This window comes from Aulonocara sp. 'chitande type north' Nkhata Bay, linkage group LG20, assembly GCF_057382095.1.
Source record: "Aulonocara sp. 'chitande type north' Nkhata Bay isolate Kocher_YH1m ecotype deep benthic linkage group LG20, A_spYH_male_GT1.1, whole genome shotgun sequence".
Lineage (NCBI taxonomy): Eukaryota > Metazoa > Chordata > Actinopteri > Cichliformes > Cichlidae > Aulonocara > Aulonocara sp. 'chitande type north' Nkhata Bay.
The window spans coordinates 4047954-4060667 of NC_141363.1; the positions used below are offsets into that span (position 1 = coordinate 4047954).

Below are 12714 nucleotides of genomic sequence, written 5' to 3' on the forward strand. Positions count from 1 at the left end.
CTTTTTGAATATTCTTTTTCTGCAACCTCTGAATATAAGACCTCACTGAAGAGATCTGATATCTGCAAAGGTTTCCTTGATCTCTTTAGTGCCATGTGTTTCTAGAACTAGTGTGTGTGAGTGTGTGTGTGTGTGTGTGTGTGTGGGGAAGGGGGGGGGGGGGGCAGTATTGGGGTCACAGAAAATGCTATTAAGAGGATACACAACTTTCTGTTAGAGTCTGACATAATTTCTAGAGACAGACAGTCTTTGAGTTTACTGTGCACAAGTCCAAAAGACAAGAACTTGTATGAGTTGGGAGTTTGAAAACCACGGTGCCTGGTTTTTTTTGGTGCCATCAGAACTTCAGCTCAAGCTGGAAGAAATTTATACTGTTATGCTATAGGAACCTCCTGATTCGAACCCTCCAGCTGCTAAAGTCTCATATTACTCTTAGCACGTGGTTCTAAAACCATGAGCCGGGCCCCATAAGTGGGGTGCAGAGCTACATCAATTGGGACACAAATAACCAGGTGAAAGATTTTGTGGGTGTTATTCTAATGATATTTTTAACACTAATAATTTTTTTTAAGTGTGTTAATGGAGCACTTTTTTTTGTTATTTTTTAAAATTTGACACAACATTTTTGGGAAACTCTACCTGAAGCAGAAAACTCAAGCCTCTGTGGGCAAGAACTTCCAACCAGAGCAGAATAAACCTGCATGTATGATTCTAAAATAATGAAACATATCACATTTTAAGATGTGTACTTAATTAATCTGTTTCTCACCTCTCCTTCAAACTGTATTTGGCTTTCCTCGGGTTTGGATCCAGTAGCGGCCAAACCAGGCTGCTTTTATAATCAAGATCCCGAAGTAATGTGCCAACTGCAGTACAAAGGAGGGGCACATTTGGGAAAGTGTTGGGTGATGTGTTGATTTTAAACAGTCTGAGATTATGTTCATTAATATGCTTTTTGTTAAACACTGTTTACCTATTTACAGTTTTCTTTTGGATAACAGATGAAACACAGTTATGAAATATTTCCTGGAGTGAACTTGAGGATACATAGAGACGAGTTTAGCTTCTTGTAAGGGTCAGACAATGGTGTCAAACAGTGGCTGTACTTCAGGGGCCGCCCTGAAATGAAGTTGTTTTTGTCTTTTGTTATATTTAGTTGGCAATTTGTCATATTTAACTTCATAAGTTATTTTCTTTTTTCTCTAGTTTGGGTTGTTTTTCTTAGCCTGAGTTTATCTGCAGGTTTCGACAAACTGACCTGCAGGCTGCACTAGTCCACTTCTGTAAAGGAAAAGGAGAAATAAATAGAAACTTAGAATGCTGAAGAGTTAAAAGACCTTTTATTTTTGCCGTCATTTCTAAGCAAGGTATTAATAGAGAAAAAAATGTCAATACTCAAAATCAAGTGCTGTCTAGATTGCAAATTGGAAATGCAAACTCTTGAATGCGATTGCCTTTTTTGCATTTTCATCTCAAATAAGGTTAGACCAGTCACCAGTGATTGCCATTGTCCTGTTCACAGTATAAAAAAATTTAGTCCAATTCATAAACCAGAAATATTATCCCACAGATCAGGTTGCCATAGATACTGCATAGTGGAGAAAAGAAACTGTTGAAATGAGTTAATTGAGCACAAAAGGGGGTTAAGTGTCTCCCCTGTACTCCAAAACATTTGTCTTTAGAATCAGGTGAATTAAAGTTGACACATTCTTCCATTAGATCCCTGAAGACCCCATACCTCTTCTCAGAAGTTCATCCTGGTAGTAAAGGAAATAAAGCACGTCATTTTATTTATTCAATTAGCTCTCCCTTCAGAATGAACAAAATGTGTCTCTAGTGAGCACTAAACTGGTCTAATAGGTGTACTGTCATGGTTGGATAATTTGCATAAAGGCCTTTGGATATTTTTAATATTCTGTACTTCAGAGTTTGAATTATCTCACTGGTTTAGACCCCTGTTTAGGCTAATTGTAACCAGCTAAACTTAAAGCAGAGTGCTTGAGTGTGTTCAAGACACGGTGACTTAACATTAATGTTGGATCTTTGAATTTTGATTTTATAGCTCCAGTTTGCTCTCAGGTTAGAGAGAGGCTTGCATGCTGAGTTAGCATGAAAACTTTGTTATTGCCTCACAACAACAATAGCTGGCTGATAATAAGTGGGTTTATTTTGAATAGTACAAAGCCAGGCTAGGTGTGTCTGCCTGATTTGACCTTAAAAGGTGCTCTAGGACTCGACTCAGCTGTTACTCTGTGAAAGGTTTCACAAACAAGGTCATGTTATGCAATGTGGAGGTTACATGCAAATATTTATGGTGATTTGCCAGTCAGGAAGCGGGAGACTGTAATTCGGTATATATGAATGTGCTGAATTGTTAGATGGATGTCATAAATACTGGATTTGCCATACTTAAAAAATATAATTGCAATATAATTGCAAGTGTTTCATGGGAAAGTGCACAAGTTAGCTCAGTGTGGATGTCATGTAAAGTCTTGCACTCAGTGGGTGGAGCTGCAAAATATTTGTTCTCATTGTGTTTTGGTGGGCAGTAGTTTCATTGATAGCAGTATGAAGGAAATGTAGGTGCGGAACAGGTTTTGGAGAACATTACACACACAGTAACCTCAATGAAATGCAGTATTAGACCAGATGCACATATGAAGTCTTGCAAAGAGAAGGTTTGCATGAAAGATCTGCGGTAACACAGTGTGAACACCACACTACAAAGTGCTGGACTCCAGTCCCCTGTCGCTCAAACCCTGAAACTCGGCACATTCACAAACATGCGCTCAAGCACTCTCTAAGGACAACTTGTTAACCGCACATAGGGGGAAATACTTTTCTTGCACTACACTGGCCCAATTCATTCCCATTTAATCCGCTCTGTGTGCTCTCTCTCTCTAGTTTGGGCCTGGCTTTTTATACATTTCTAAGTCAGACTGAGTTAGCAATGCTGGCTACAAAAGACTTAGGGTAAACAGGTGGTTAGGACTGCTCTCTGACAGCAAACAGTTTCGAATAACTGCCTTTATGTCAGTAGTAACCGATAGTTATAGACTGCTGTTGTGCCATTTGTTTAAATGCAGCAAAGGTTTAAAGTTGTTGTGATGCTCATACGGTTCAACTGGTTTTGGGTGGTCCTTTGAAGCTGTTGGTTTTTAGTAAACCAAGCGGGGAACAGCTGTGAACACCAAACACAGCTTCACCTACTGTTAACTTTAAAAAAAAAAAAGTCAAACATGGATTTTGTTCATTAGTTGTTCATAACATTATTAATCTCATATGCTTCTTTACCATATAAACTTGTGTGCTCTGTAGGTTTTATCCAGCAATGCAGTGTTAAATGACAGGTTTACAGATGAGGTCAGACAGAAGTCTACATGGGCTAAGATGTTCAGACACAACATCGTGTTTTGTAGTGAGAGTAGGGAACAGGTGGAAGAGAGTGTTGAGAGGTGGAGGTATGCAATGGAGAGAAGAGGAATGAAGGTCAGTAGAAGCAAAACAGCTGTGTGTGACTGAGAGAGAAGGGTGTAACAGGAAAACTGCAAGGAGTGGGGGTAGTGAGGGTAGATACCTTTAAATACCTGGGTTCAACCATTCAAAACAATAGACAGTTCAGAAGGGAGCACAGGCAGGGTAGAGTGGCTGGAGACGAATATCAAGACTTTTTACAGAAGTGACTAGAATGGACAGGGTAAACATGAGTATGTCAGAGGGACAGCTCAGTTTGGAGACAAAGTTAGAGAAGCAAGGCTGAAATGGTTTGGACATGTGTCGAGCAGAGGTAGCGGATATATCAGTCACAGGATGCTGAAAATGGAGCCTGATTAAAGAAGAGGATCTCAAAGAGGATTGGTGGATACTTGACTCCCACAATAAAAAGTTTGGAAACTTGAAATACGAGTGTTAGGTCCCCTTTGACTCAGCTGCTACATCCATCCATCCGTTTTCTTAAGCCAGTGTAATTTAGGGTTACCCGCTACATGACAAAACTTGATGGAACATCTGTGTCAATACAATATAATTCATATTAGAATTCATCATATTGTAGTTATCATAGAAACATCAGTAACTTGGTTACTCACTAGCAAACGAATCATCTGAACAGCTTTAAAAAAAAAACTAAGGTTATTGGAGAGTCAGCTGCATGTGCGGTGCCCTATCTGTCTGTAGTCACCACTCAACATCAGCTCTTTACTGCAGTGTGAGAAATGCTCATTAAGAATGTATGGGATGCATCAGGCAACAGTGGCAGTGTTGAGGAGCAATGACTTTGGCTTCTGTCCAGCCGGTGCAGCTGCCTTGTTAGCCTGAGCCAAAACCCATCTGTGGTCAGTATGGAATCACTTTAGAGTTGCATTGTTTAGACTTTAGGATAGCTCTGTTCAAATATTGTCTTTACATTGCACACTGGAATCCTGCTTTCACGTCCTCTTTTTCAGAGCTACGTGAAAGACAGTTCTGCCCTGTGTTAGACTGTCCGGTACCCCTGGCACAGGACAGGCAGTTACAGCTAATACTTTGGTAAACTTGGAGTTTGCCCCGTGGTTTTACAGCTTTGCTCGTTTCTTGAAGTACCGTCTTCTTATACACATATTATCTCTTTCTGCAGAACTTACGATTAATATTTAAAGTCACAATCCTTTATTCTGCAGATACAGCAGAACCGAATGGCTTACTTATTTATTAAACCTTCATCGACAGCGTATATATCTCTGGTCACAAATACGAGGCAATCTTATGTAACTGACTGTCAAACACTGAGCAGGGACGCGTTAGTATTTTATTGGGATAATTTACCATCATGTATTCTGCTGCAATCACAATGGACAGGGGGCTTTATAGTGTAAAACTTGCAACAGTTGCTGAGATATAATAACAGTTATGTTAACGAATGAATATTGATTTATTGTAACACACAGTTATTATAACTTTCTGAAGATAGCGCTTTTCAAGGCACCCAAAGCACTTTACAATGCCACTATTCATTCACTCTCACACACTGGTGAAGGCAGCTACAGTTGTAGCCCTGGGGCAGACTGACAGAAGTGAGGCTGCCATATTGCACCTACTGGCCAACACCAGTAGGCGGGAGGGTAAAGTGTCTTGCCCAAGAACACAACAACCAGGACAGAGAGCCCGGGGATCGAACTGGCGACCTTCCGGTTACAGATCCGCTTCCCAACCCCCTGAGCCACTGTCGCCCCAAGATGAGGTAAATTGTGATTTAACCCTTCAGTAAGATCCTAAATGCATGTCTTTGCCAACTTATGAGGTAGTTGTTTGGCACCTCGCTGCACGTTTCCATTGGCTGTGATGATTCAAAGCTTTTAAAAATGAACACGCCATATGATACATTTGGTGAGGTCTAAAAGGTCTTCGTGTAAAGGATAGCTTTGCTGATTATGGTAAGGACTGCAAAAAATAAAGGAGCTTTTGAACAAACATGTAAAACTTTTCAAAAAATCCAATTTGCTTGAGAATCATGGATTGCTTTGAATCCAGGCTGATCCAAGAGGTCACCGCAACTCTTGTTTGAAAATTGGGCATATCGTTCAGAAGTTAGGCGCAAATCCAACTTCAGCCCATTAGTGGTGCTAGAGTGCCCAAGGCCCAGACATGAAACTTTGTAAAAACAATCAAGGGACTGACCCCAGTCAGCTCCAGCTGCTGCCATATTCTTCCATGGCAGAAGAAAAACAGAAGAAACATTTTGGGGGTACCTAAGCGCTTTTATTGTTTGGTTGCTAAATACCATGTGTGGCTGTCAAAGCTATGGGTGGATCTATGGGTGGAGATGGCAACTGTAAAGATATGAAGTTTATCAGTCAAGGAGTGTCTAGAGCGCAGTTTGGAGAGGAAGCTATCACAGTTTCTCCACACCAGTAAAACAACAGTTACAGGTAAAAGAGGATGTTAAGGATAAACCATCACTACGAAAGCTAAAATGCACATCCTTCTGTGTCTTGGATCTCAACACAGATGCTTAACTTTAAACGAGTTTCTAAACTTACAGCTGAGTTTGTTTACTGCTGTCTGCATTGTTGTTGAGATGCATTAATCTGTGCTGCTGTTTGCCCTTGTGTTTTATCGCTGACCCTGGCACAGCCTGCATTCAGCTGCTGACTCAGTTTGTCATTATTCCTTATTGTGAGAAAGTTTTCATTTGGTTTATTTAAACTTAACTCTATCTAGCTGTTACCTTTTCACCTAAAATCACTTTTGCCTTTTTTTGCCTCCATGGATGAATTTTTTTGTCTTGTATTTTCAAATAAGGGTGATTATATATATATATATGTTTGCTAATACAAGTCAGCGTATTTGAAAACATGTTCCAACAAGGGCCCGAAGTAATTCAAGGTCACATGTTGCCCGTTGGGAGTCAAACTGCAGTGAAGCTGGCTCACAAAAGAGCAAGTCATTTCTGAATCTGTTAACAACAGAGGCATGGGTTCATTTGAAATAAGCCAAAGTCTTACAGCTTAAGTCTTAACTTGTTTAGTTACACATAGACCACATAGACACACACACAATACGTGTGTGTGTCTATGTGTCTATTGTGCTACACGTATTGTGCTACACGTAGCACAATACGTTAAAAATCATTTCATTATTAAACCACTCACTAATCCATTATTATCCTCTTTCACCTCTTCTGGTATCGGCCAGTGAGGACATCACTACTAGTATAAGTTCATTTTATTTTAATGCTGCATTTCTGTTTTACATTTCTACTTAATTACCAGGTTATCATGTGCATCCCTTTGAATTCAAACAGGGAAGAAAAGTCAGTTCTGTTTAAGCTACAAGCCAAAAACGATAGTTTGACAAATGTTTTTTTTAACAAATAACTCTCTCACTGAGCTAACGTAGCCAATCCCTCCACATGTTTGTACTCTCTGCTCATATTACCTTTATATTAAATCATTTTTTGCTTTTTCAAGAACTTATTTTAACAGTGCATGCAACAACAAACAAATCCTCCCCAACAAAAAAGCCAAATTGCATTATCTTTCTTCATGTCAATATACGGGCCGCAAGTAGGGGTGATGTGGTCCACAAGTGGCCCCCAGGCCAAGTTTGAGACCCCTGCTTTAGAATGTGTAGTTTAAAATTGTTGAAATGTTGCTTTGTAGCTGTAGGTTTACTTTGCTGCTGGTTTAAGACAACTACTTCTCTTTTAGCTGCCCAACCCAACGAACCATTTTTTATTACATAACAAAGACAAGAAATCATCTACCAGGTACACACAGGACACAGTGTTAGTTCTAACAGGGACTTAGAAGATGCTGCAGTCAATAATCAACACTTACACATTACACATTGGTAGAGACAATATCTCAGCAGTGTTAGCATTATATCCAGTCCAATAGCTGAATAGGGTGCAAAAGAGATGTTACCAGGTCTAGTAGTACTGAGGTCACCCCACTTCACAGCTCAATGAAATGAAAAAGTAATAGAGTATTACTCTTGAATATATCTGTCTGTGTGGGTTCTCTCTGTGTACTCCCGTTTCCTCCCACAGTCCAAAGACATGCAGTTAGTGGGGTTATGTTAAATGGTAATTCTAAATGTGAAATTGCCCATAAGTGTGAATGTGAGTGTGAATGGTTGTCTGTCTCTCTATGGTAGCCCTGTGACAGACTGGAGACCTGTCCTGGGTGTACCACGCCTCTCGCCCTATGGTACCTGGGATGGGCTCCATCCCTCCCATGATGCTGAATTGGATAAGCAGAAGGAAATGGATGGATGTTTTATGTCAGTATCATATATAATATCAGACTTTACTTTTATTGATTCGAAATGATTTAACGTTTTGGCTTGTGGGTTTCTGTAAAGTTAAATCAAAAAGCAGAAAGTCACAGTTTTATTTCGAACATTGTTGTTCTATTGTTTTATTTTTTCATGTCTGTTTGTCTTTACTTGAAAAAACTCTGAAAGGCTTCTTGGTCTTATGCTGAATATAACTTCTGATATGATATCCTTTTTCTGCAGCTTTGAGGTGATTGATTTTATCTTTCTTCTCCAAGTGAAACCAGGGCCATAATGAACCTGTTCAGGAAGGATGCCATGACCTCGAAGAAGGACAAAGAGAAAGAGATCCAGTATGAGGACCCTCCAGATGGGGGCTGGGGCTGGATGGTCGTGCTACATTGCTTCCTGGTATGCGTACCTCTGTTCTCTATAATCTCCTTTTTTTCCCCACTGAACCATTTATTTATATATAATTAACTGGAAAGTTTCTCTCAGAGAAAATATATCTGTCATTATCTGTATATTCTCATTCGTGTCTGTGCAGGTAAATGTCCTCGTTATGGGCACCCTAAAGAGCTTTGGGATCTTCTTTGTGGCGTTCCAAGATGAGTTTGGTGGCTCAGCAGAAAGTATCAGCTGGATCGGTTCCATCATGTCAAGTCTGCGTCTGTCTGGAGGTTCAAACTAAAAAAAAAATCTTTTCCTTCTATTGCATCACATCTTTATCGTCATTTTCCACAGTTTTATTTTCTTGTGACTTACTGTCTCTCCTTCACAAAATGTATTTAATAGCCTTTTGTGGTCTGTATGTCTGCATTTAGCTTTTTGTCGTTGTGTTTCGTCTCCTCTCACTTCTGTAGCGCCCCTCGCCTCTGTGGCATGTGCCAAGGTGGGAGCCAGAGTGACCTCGATCACCGGTGCAGTGCTGGTTAGCGGAGGCTTCCTGTTGAGTATATTCGCCAACAGCGTGGTATTCCTCTACATCAGCATGGGCGTGATAGTTGGTGAGTTTAACTAATTGCTAAACAGTAAAGTACCTTAATGTTGCTGTTTCCACACGAACTCTAGTAACAAGACGACTTCTGTGTCGTGTTATTAATTCGTAAAACCAACCTGTGTGTCCCCGTGACTGACGCAATGTCAGATAATAACATTGTTTGCTCCTCTCAGGAATGGGGTTTGCACTACTGTATCAGGCCTTCTCAGTGGTCACAGCACTGTACTTCAGAAAAAGGTTAGCAACGGCATATGCTATTGGACGCTCTGGTATGGGTTTGACCTTTGCTCTCGCTCCCTTCACTCAGCTGCTTCTGGACCGGTATGCTTGGCAAGGTAAGAAGGAGAAATTTTGTGCCTAAGTGTAGAAATACAGGCCATGGAGTGATCTAAAAGTGATGTTTTAGATCCTAAACTCTCACTGTCATGTTTAGGAGCCATGTTGATTCTCAGTGGTCTCATGCTGAATCTGGTGGCCTCTGGCATGCTGCTGCGACCCATCAATGTAAAGCCACCTGTTTCAAACCCTACCTCCTCTGCCATCCAAAAGAGTCCTGCTGTTTCTCTCAAGAGCTCCTCAGAGAAGGAGTACTCCAAGAACTGTTTGAATGGGTCCACTCATGTTTCCAATGGCGTCTCCAAATCAGACTGTCTTCAATCCCCTCCTCCCTCTCATAGGGACACCGTGAACGTGGGGGGGCAATGTACTCAGGGACTCCAGGACCAGTCAGTGAACCCTGAACTGACCAGACTGGTCCTGAATGGAGTAAATGGCCATGAGCCCCATCATGACCTGGGTCAGTGTAAACCCACAACTCCAGATTGCTCAGCGGAGCTCAATGGCAGTATGAATGGGTCCACGATTGTTGGATTTTCCTCACATGCAAGCTCGCCAAGTGAGGTGACTGTCACAAAAGCCAAAGTACTGGATTTCTCTTTGCTGAAGGACCCTTTCTTTTGCATATACACTTGGTCTTTGGTCTTCAGTCAGCTTGCCTACTTTATTCCCTATTTCCACCTGTCTGCCCGAGCCAGAACCCTGAACATTGATGCCATGGATGCTTCCTTTATCATCTCTGTCGCAGGTAAGGTTTATGTTGGCTAATAGATTCTCTGTGTTACTCCAAGCGTTTAATGAGCAGTGTGATATGTTGGAAAATAGAACTCTCTTGTTTTTTTTTCATCTGTGCTGTAAATAATTAGCTAGAGCAATACAGCTTATGGCCTTCATGTGGTCTGCAGTCATGGTGAGAAGTTTGGGCAGTGGGACAAATTTTGTTTTTATACACTTTTCTGCTTCCTTTGTTTTTGCTTCCTTACATGTTTCTGTGATGTAGTGATGAACAATTACAAAGATTTGATAAGTTTCAAAAACATTTATTTGAAAATACATTTTTAAAAATATTTTAGCAATAGTATATAATATAAAATTAATATAAAATTAAATTAAATTATTATGAAAACACAATTTAAATAAATACAAGCCATCTAAAGTCATCTATAAAGTTTATCAAAAGCTAAAAATATTATAGGGTTTCTGGGGTCCAAGCCTTTTTAACATCACTGTTGAATTAAAGATACTTGCAGATTACAAGATCACATCTGTAATCTACAGCCAGTGGCCCCCCTTTTTAAAGAAGAGTCATCAATATCAAGCTTGTTTCCAACTTAATGAGAAATATTTATGTGTAACTTTTTACCAAAAATGACTGTTTCTAATCCACTTAACTCTTGTGCCAATGAGAGAAACATTTGCAAGCGTCAGTTAATTTGCAACACTGTTGCACTGTTGCATGACTTCTAACTCGTTTAAGCTGGATCAATGTGGAAACTTATTGTCTGGTTGTCTTCTGGAAACAACTGGCAGTATTTCAGGGCGTTCCAGAGTGTAGTTACAATATCTAAGCTACGCTGGCCATGTTTCAAATAAAATTGCTGATAGTTTTGAGGTGGCTTTTCGGGAAAGGTTTCCCTTCTGTTGTTATCCACATGGATTTTAACGTACATGTGACCAGTGCCAGCTCAGCTGCTCTGTAGTACTCTGACTACAAAAAGAACTAAGAAAGCTTTGGTTTCCAAAAATGTTGCTATTTGCTTACAGGTTGTGCATGTTCATATGCAGAATCTCTGTATGTAGATTAAAGTAGAAGTGAATTTTTGGCTTGATTCTGCAGCACTAGAGTGCTCAGACATCCTTAAGTTTATGACAGTAAGAGTCGAAGTAGTTTCACAGATGTGACAAACTTAGAATTAAACAGCTATGTCTTATAAAAAATAACCTTTAGTAGTGACCTTGAAGTATAAAGATGAAGTTCCAGTTTAGTTTAGTTTTTTCAGACTGAGTCTGAGGAGGGATGCAAAAAAGTGTTCAGTCAACCTCTAGCCATTAATTATTTGTGAGCTGCTCAGACTCTGCAGTCTTATGTAATGGATGTTCTTACATAAAAGCTGAACTTTGGTCTACTGGCCAGGGTGGGTGGGTTCAGCAGTGTGCCACTGATGAGGCCACTCCATATGAACAGAGAACAGCATTAACATTATGCACACCATGCATGTAATTCTGTAGATTTATGAATAACTGAAAAGCTCCATGTGTGGTTGTTTTTAACCACTTTGTTTTATAATCTGTCCACTGATAATCAATAACTGTTACCCGATAGAGACTGTATTAATATTAATGAAAGGCATACTTTAGCTATAAATAATGACACATAGGTACATCTATTATTGATTGGTGTAGTAGTGATAAGGGGTTTGAGAGGAAAAGGGGGTATCAATAAATCAAACTTCTATTATATCACAGCTCTTATGTGATAGCACAACAAAAGTGCATTTGTTTGTTTGAATTAAAGCAAAACTTTTGTGTACAATTTTTTTATTAGTGTCAAAATCATGCATTTTGTGCGTTCAGAAAAAAAGCCCATCTTTTTGGTTTTAAAATTGCCTGTAGCCAATCTGTGTCAGCATTAGTGGGTGGGAGAAAGGATCTCAGAATTAAATCACAGGACATCTAGAAAATGTGATGCTTGCAGCTTGCAGGCAATCACATTAAATGTAAATTTTCCATCCTTAATCAGTGAGCTGCTGTCACTGATAACCTAATTCGAAGTGTGACTATACTATAACAATAATGCAACAGCAGCATGTAGCCCAATAACAGTCACTCAGCTTTAATGAAATATCAGTGTTGTGTTTTTCCTGGATATTTTAAGTAAAAGTATAAATAATAATTGCTGAGCACATAGTTTAACAATAACTAAAGTGATGTAGCTTTGTGACTCATAAGGAGCTGCATAATATTATCACAGAACATTTTCTATCTAAAAGTTTTTTATCTTGGCTCAAACTTTTTCACCATCTGCTTAAAGCCCTGCTCTTCCACCAGGTAACCACATCTGTAATTTCCATCTACTGTTTGCTCTTTGTGTCATATGGAGTGCAGCTAGCAAGTGGTCCAGTGACACTCACTAGTGCTGAGTGATACTGCAAATTTTGGTATTGATCCAGTATCAAGTAAATACAGGGTCAGTATTGCCAATATCGACACCGATTCTGATACTTTTAACCTATAAAGGCAGCTTATGTATGGGCTAGCAGTTCATAACTTCCCTTCAACTCAGTCATGTCACCTAAAAGTTAAACCTGTTTCTCCATCACCTGTTCAGCTCTGATGATTCAGTAAGGACATCTCCTGGTTTCATCTTCATGTTTCCCTCTCCCCAGATAACCAAACCGACATCATGACCAGCAGCTTTACAGCTGTGGCTCCAGCAAACATCAGCTGATACTAGAAATTAATATTAAATCAATTCTAACAACAGCTGATCAAGCTTAAACGTGCTGCTGTTGTTTAGCTCAACATCCGCTGGTTTCCTCTTTCTGGCCCAAAGTGGGCGATAAACAAACACGAGAGAAAAGCCGATCAGCTGATCATTGATCAGTTTCACGATTGAATGAGAG

The 12714-nt window shown here is 39.8% G+C and overlaps 1 protein-coding gene across 3 annotated transcripts in view; it reads left to right on the forward strand.

Annotated features, from left to right (window-relative positions):
- Positions 1–12714, forward strand: part of slc16a4 (solute carrier family 16 member 4) — a 31879-nt gene that overhangs the window by 7823 nt on the left and 11342 nt on the right. For 2 of the 3 annotated variants that reach the window (XM_086276517.1, XM_086276518.1), the window contains 5 exons: positions 8034–8166; positions 8303–8435; positions 8619–8762; positions 8929–9090; positions 9189–9839. In XM_086276517.1, the coding sequence (XP_086132643.1) occupies positions 8050–8166; positions 8303–8435; positions 8619–8762; positions 8929–9090; positions 9189–9839 (1207 nt within the window). In that variant the 5' untranslated portion in view covers positions 8034–8049. Of the gene's footprint in view, positions 1–5747; positions 5907–8033; positions 8167–8302; positions 8436–8618; positions 8763–8928; positions 9091–9188; positions 9840–12714 lie in introns of those variants that run through there. The other variant, XM_086276519.1, reaches the window with a different exon arrangement.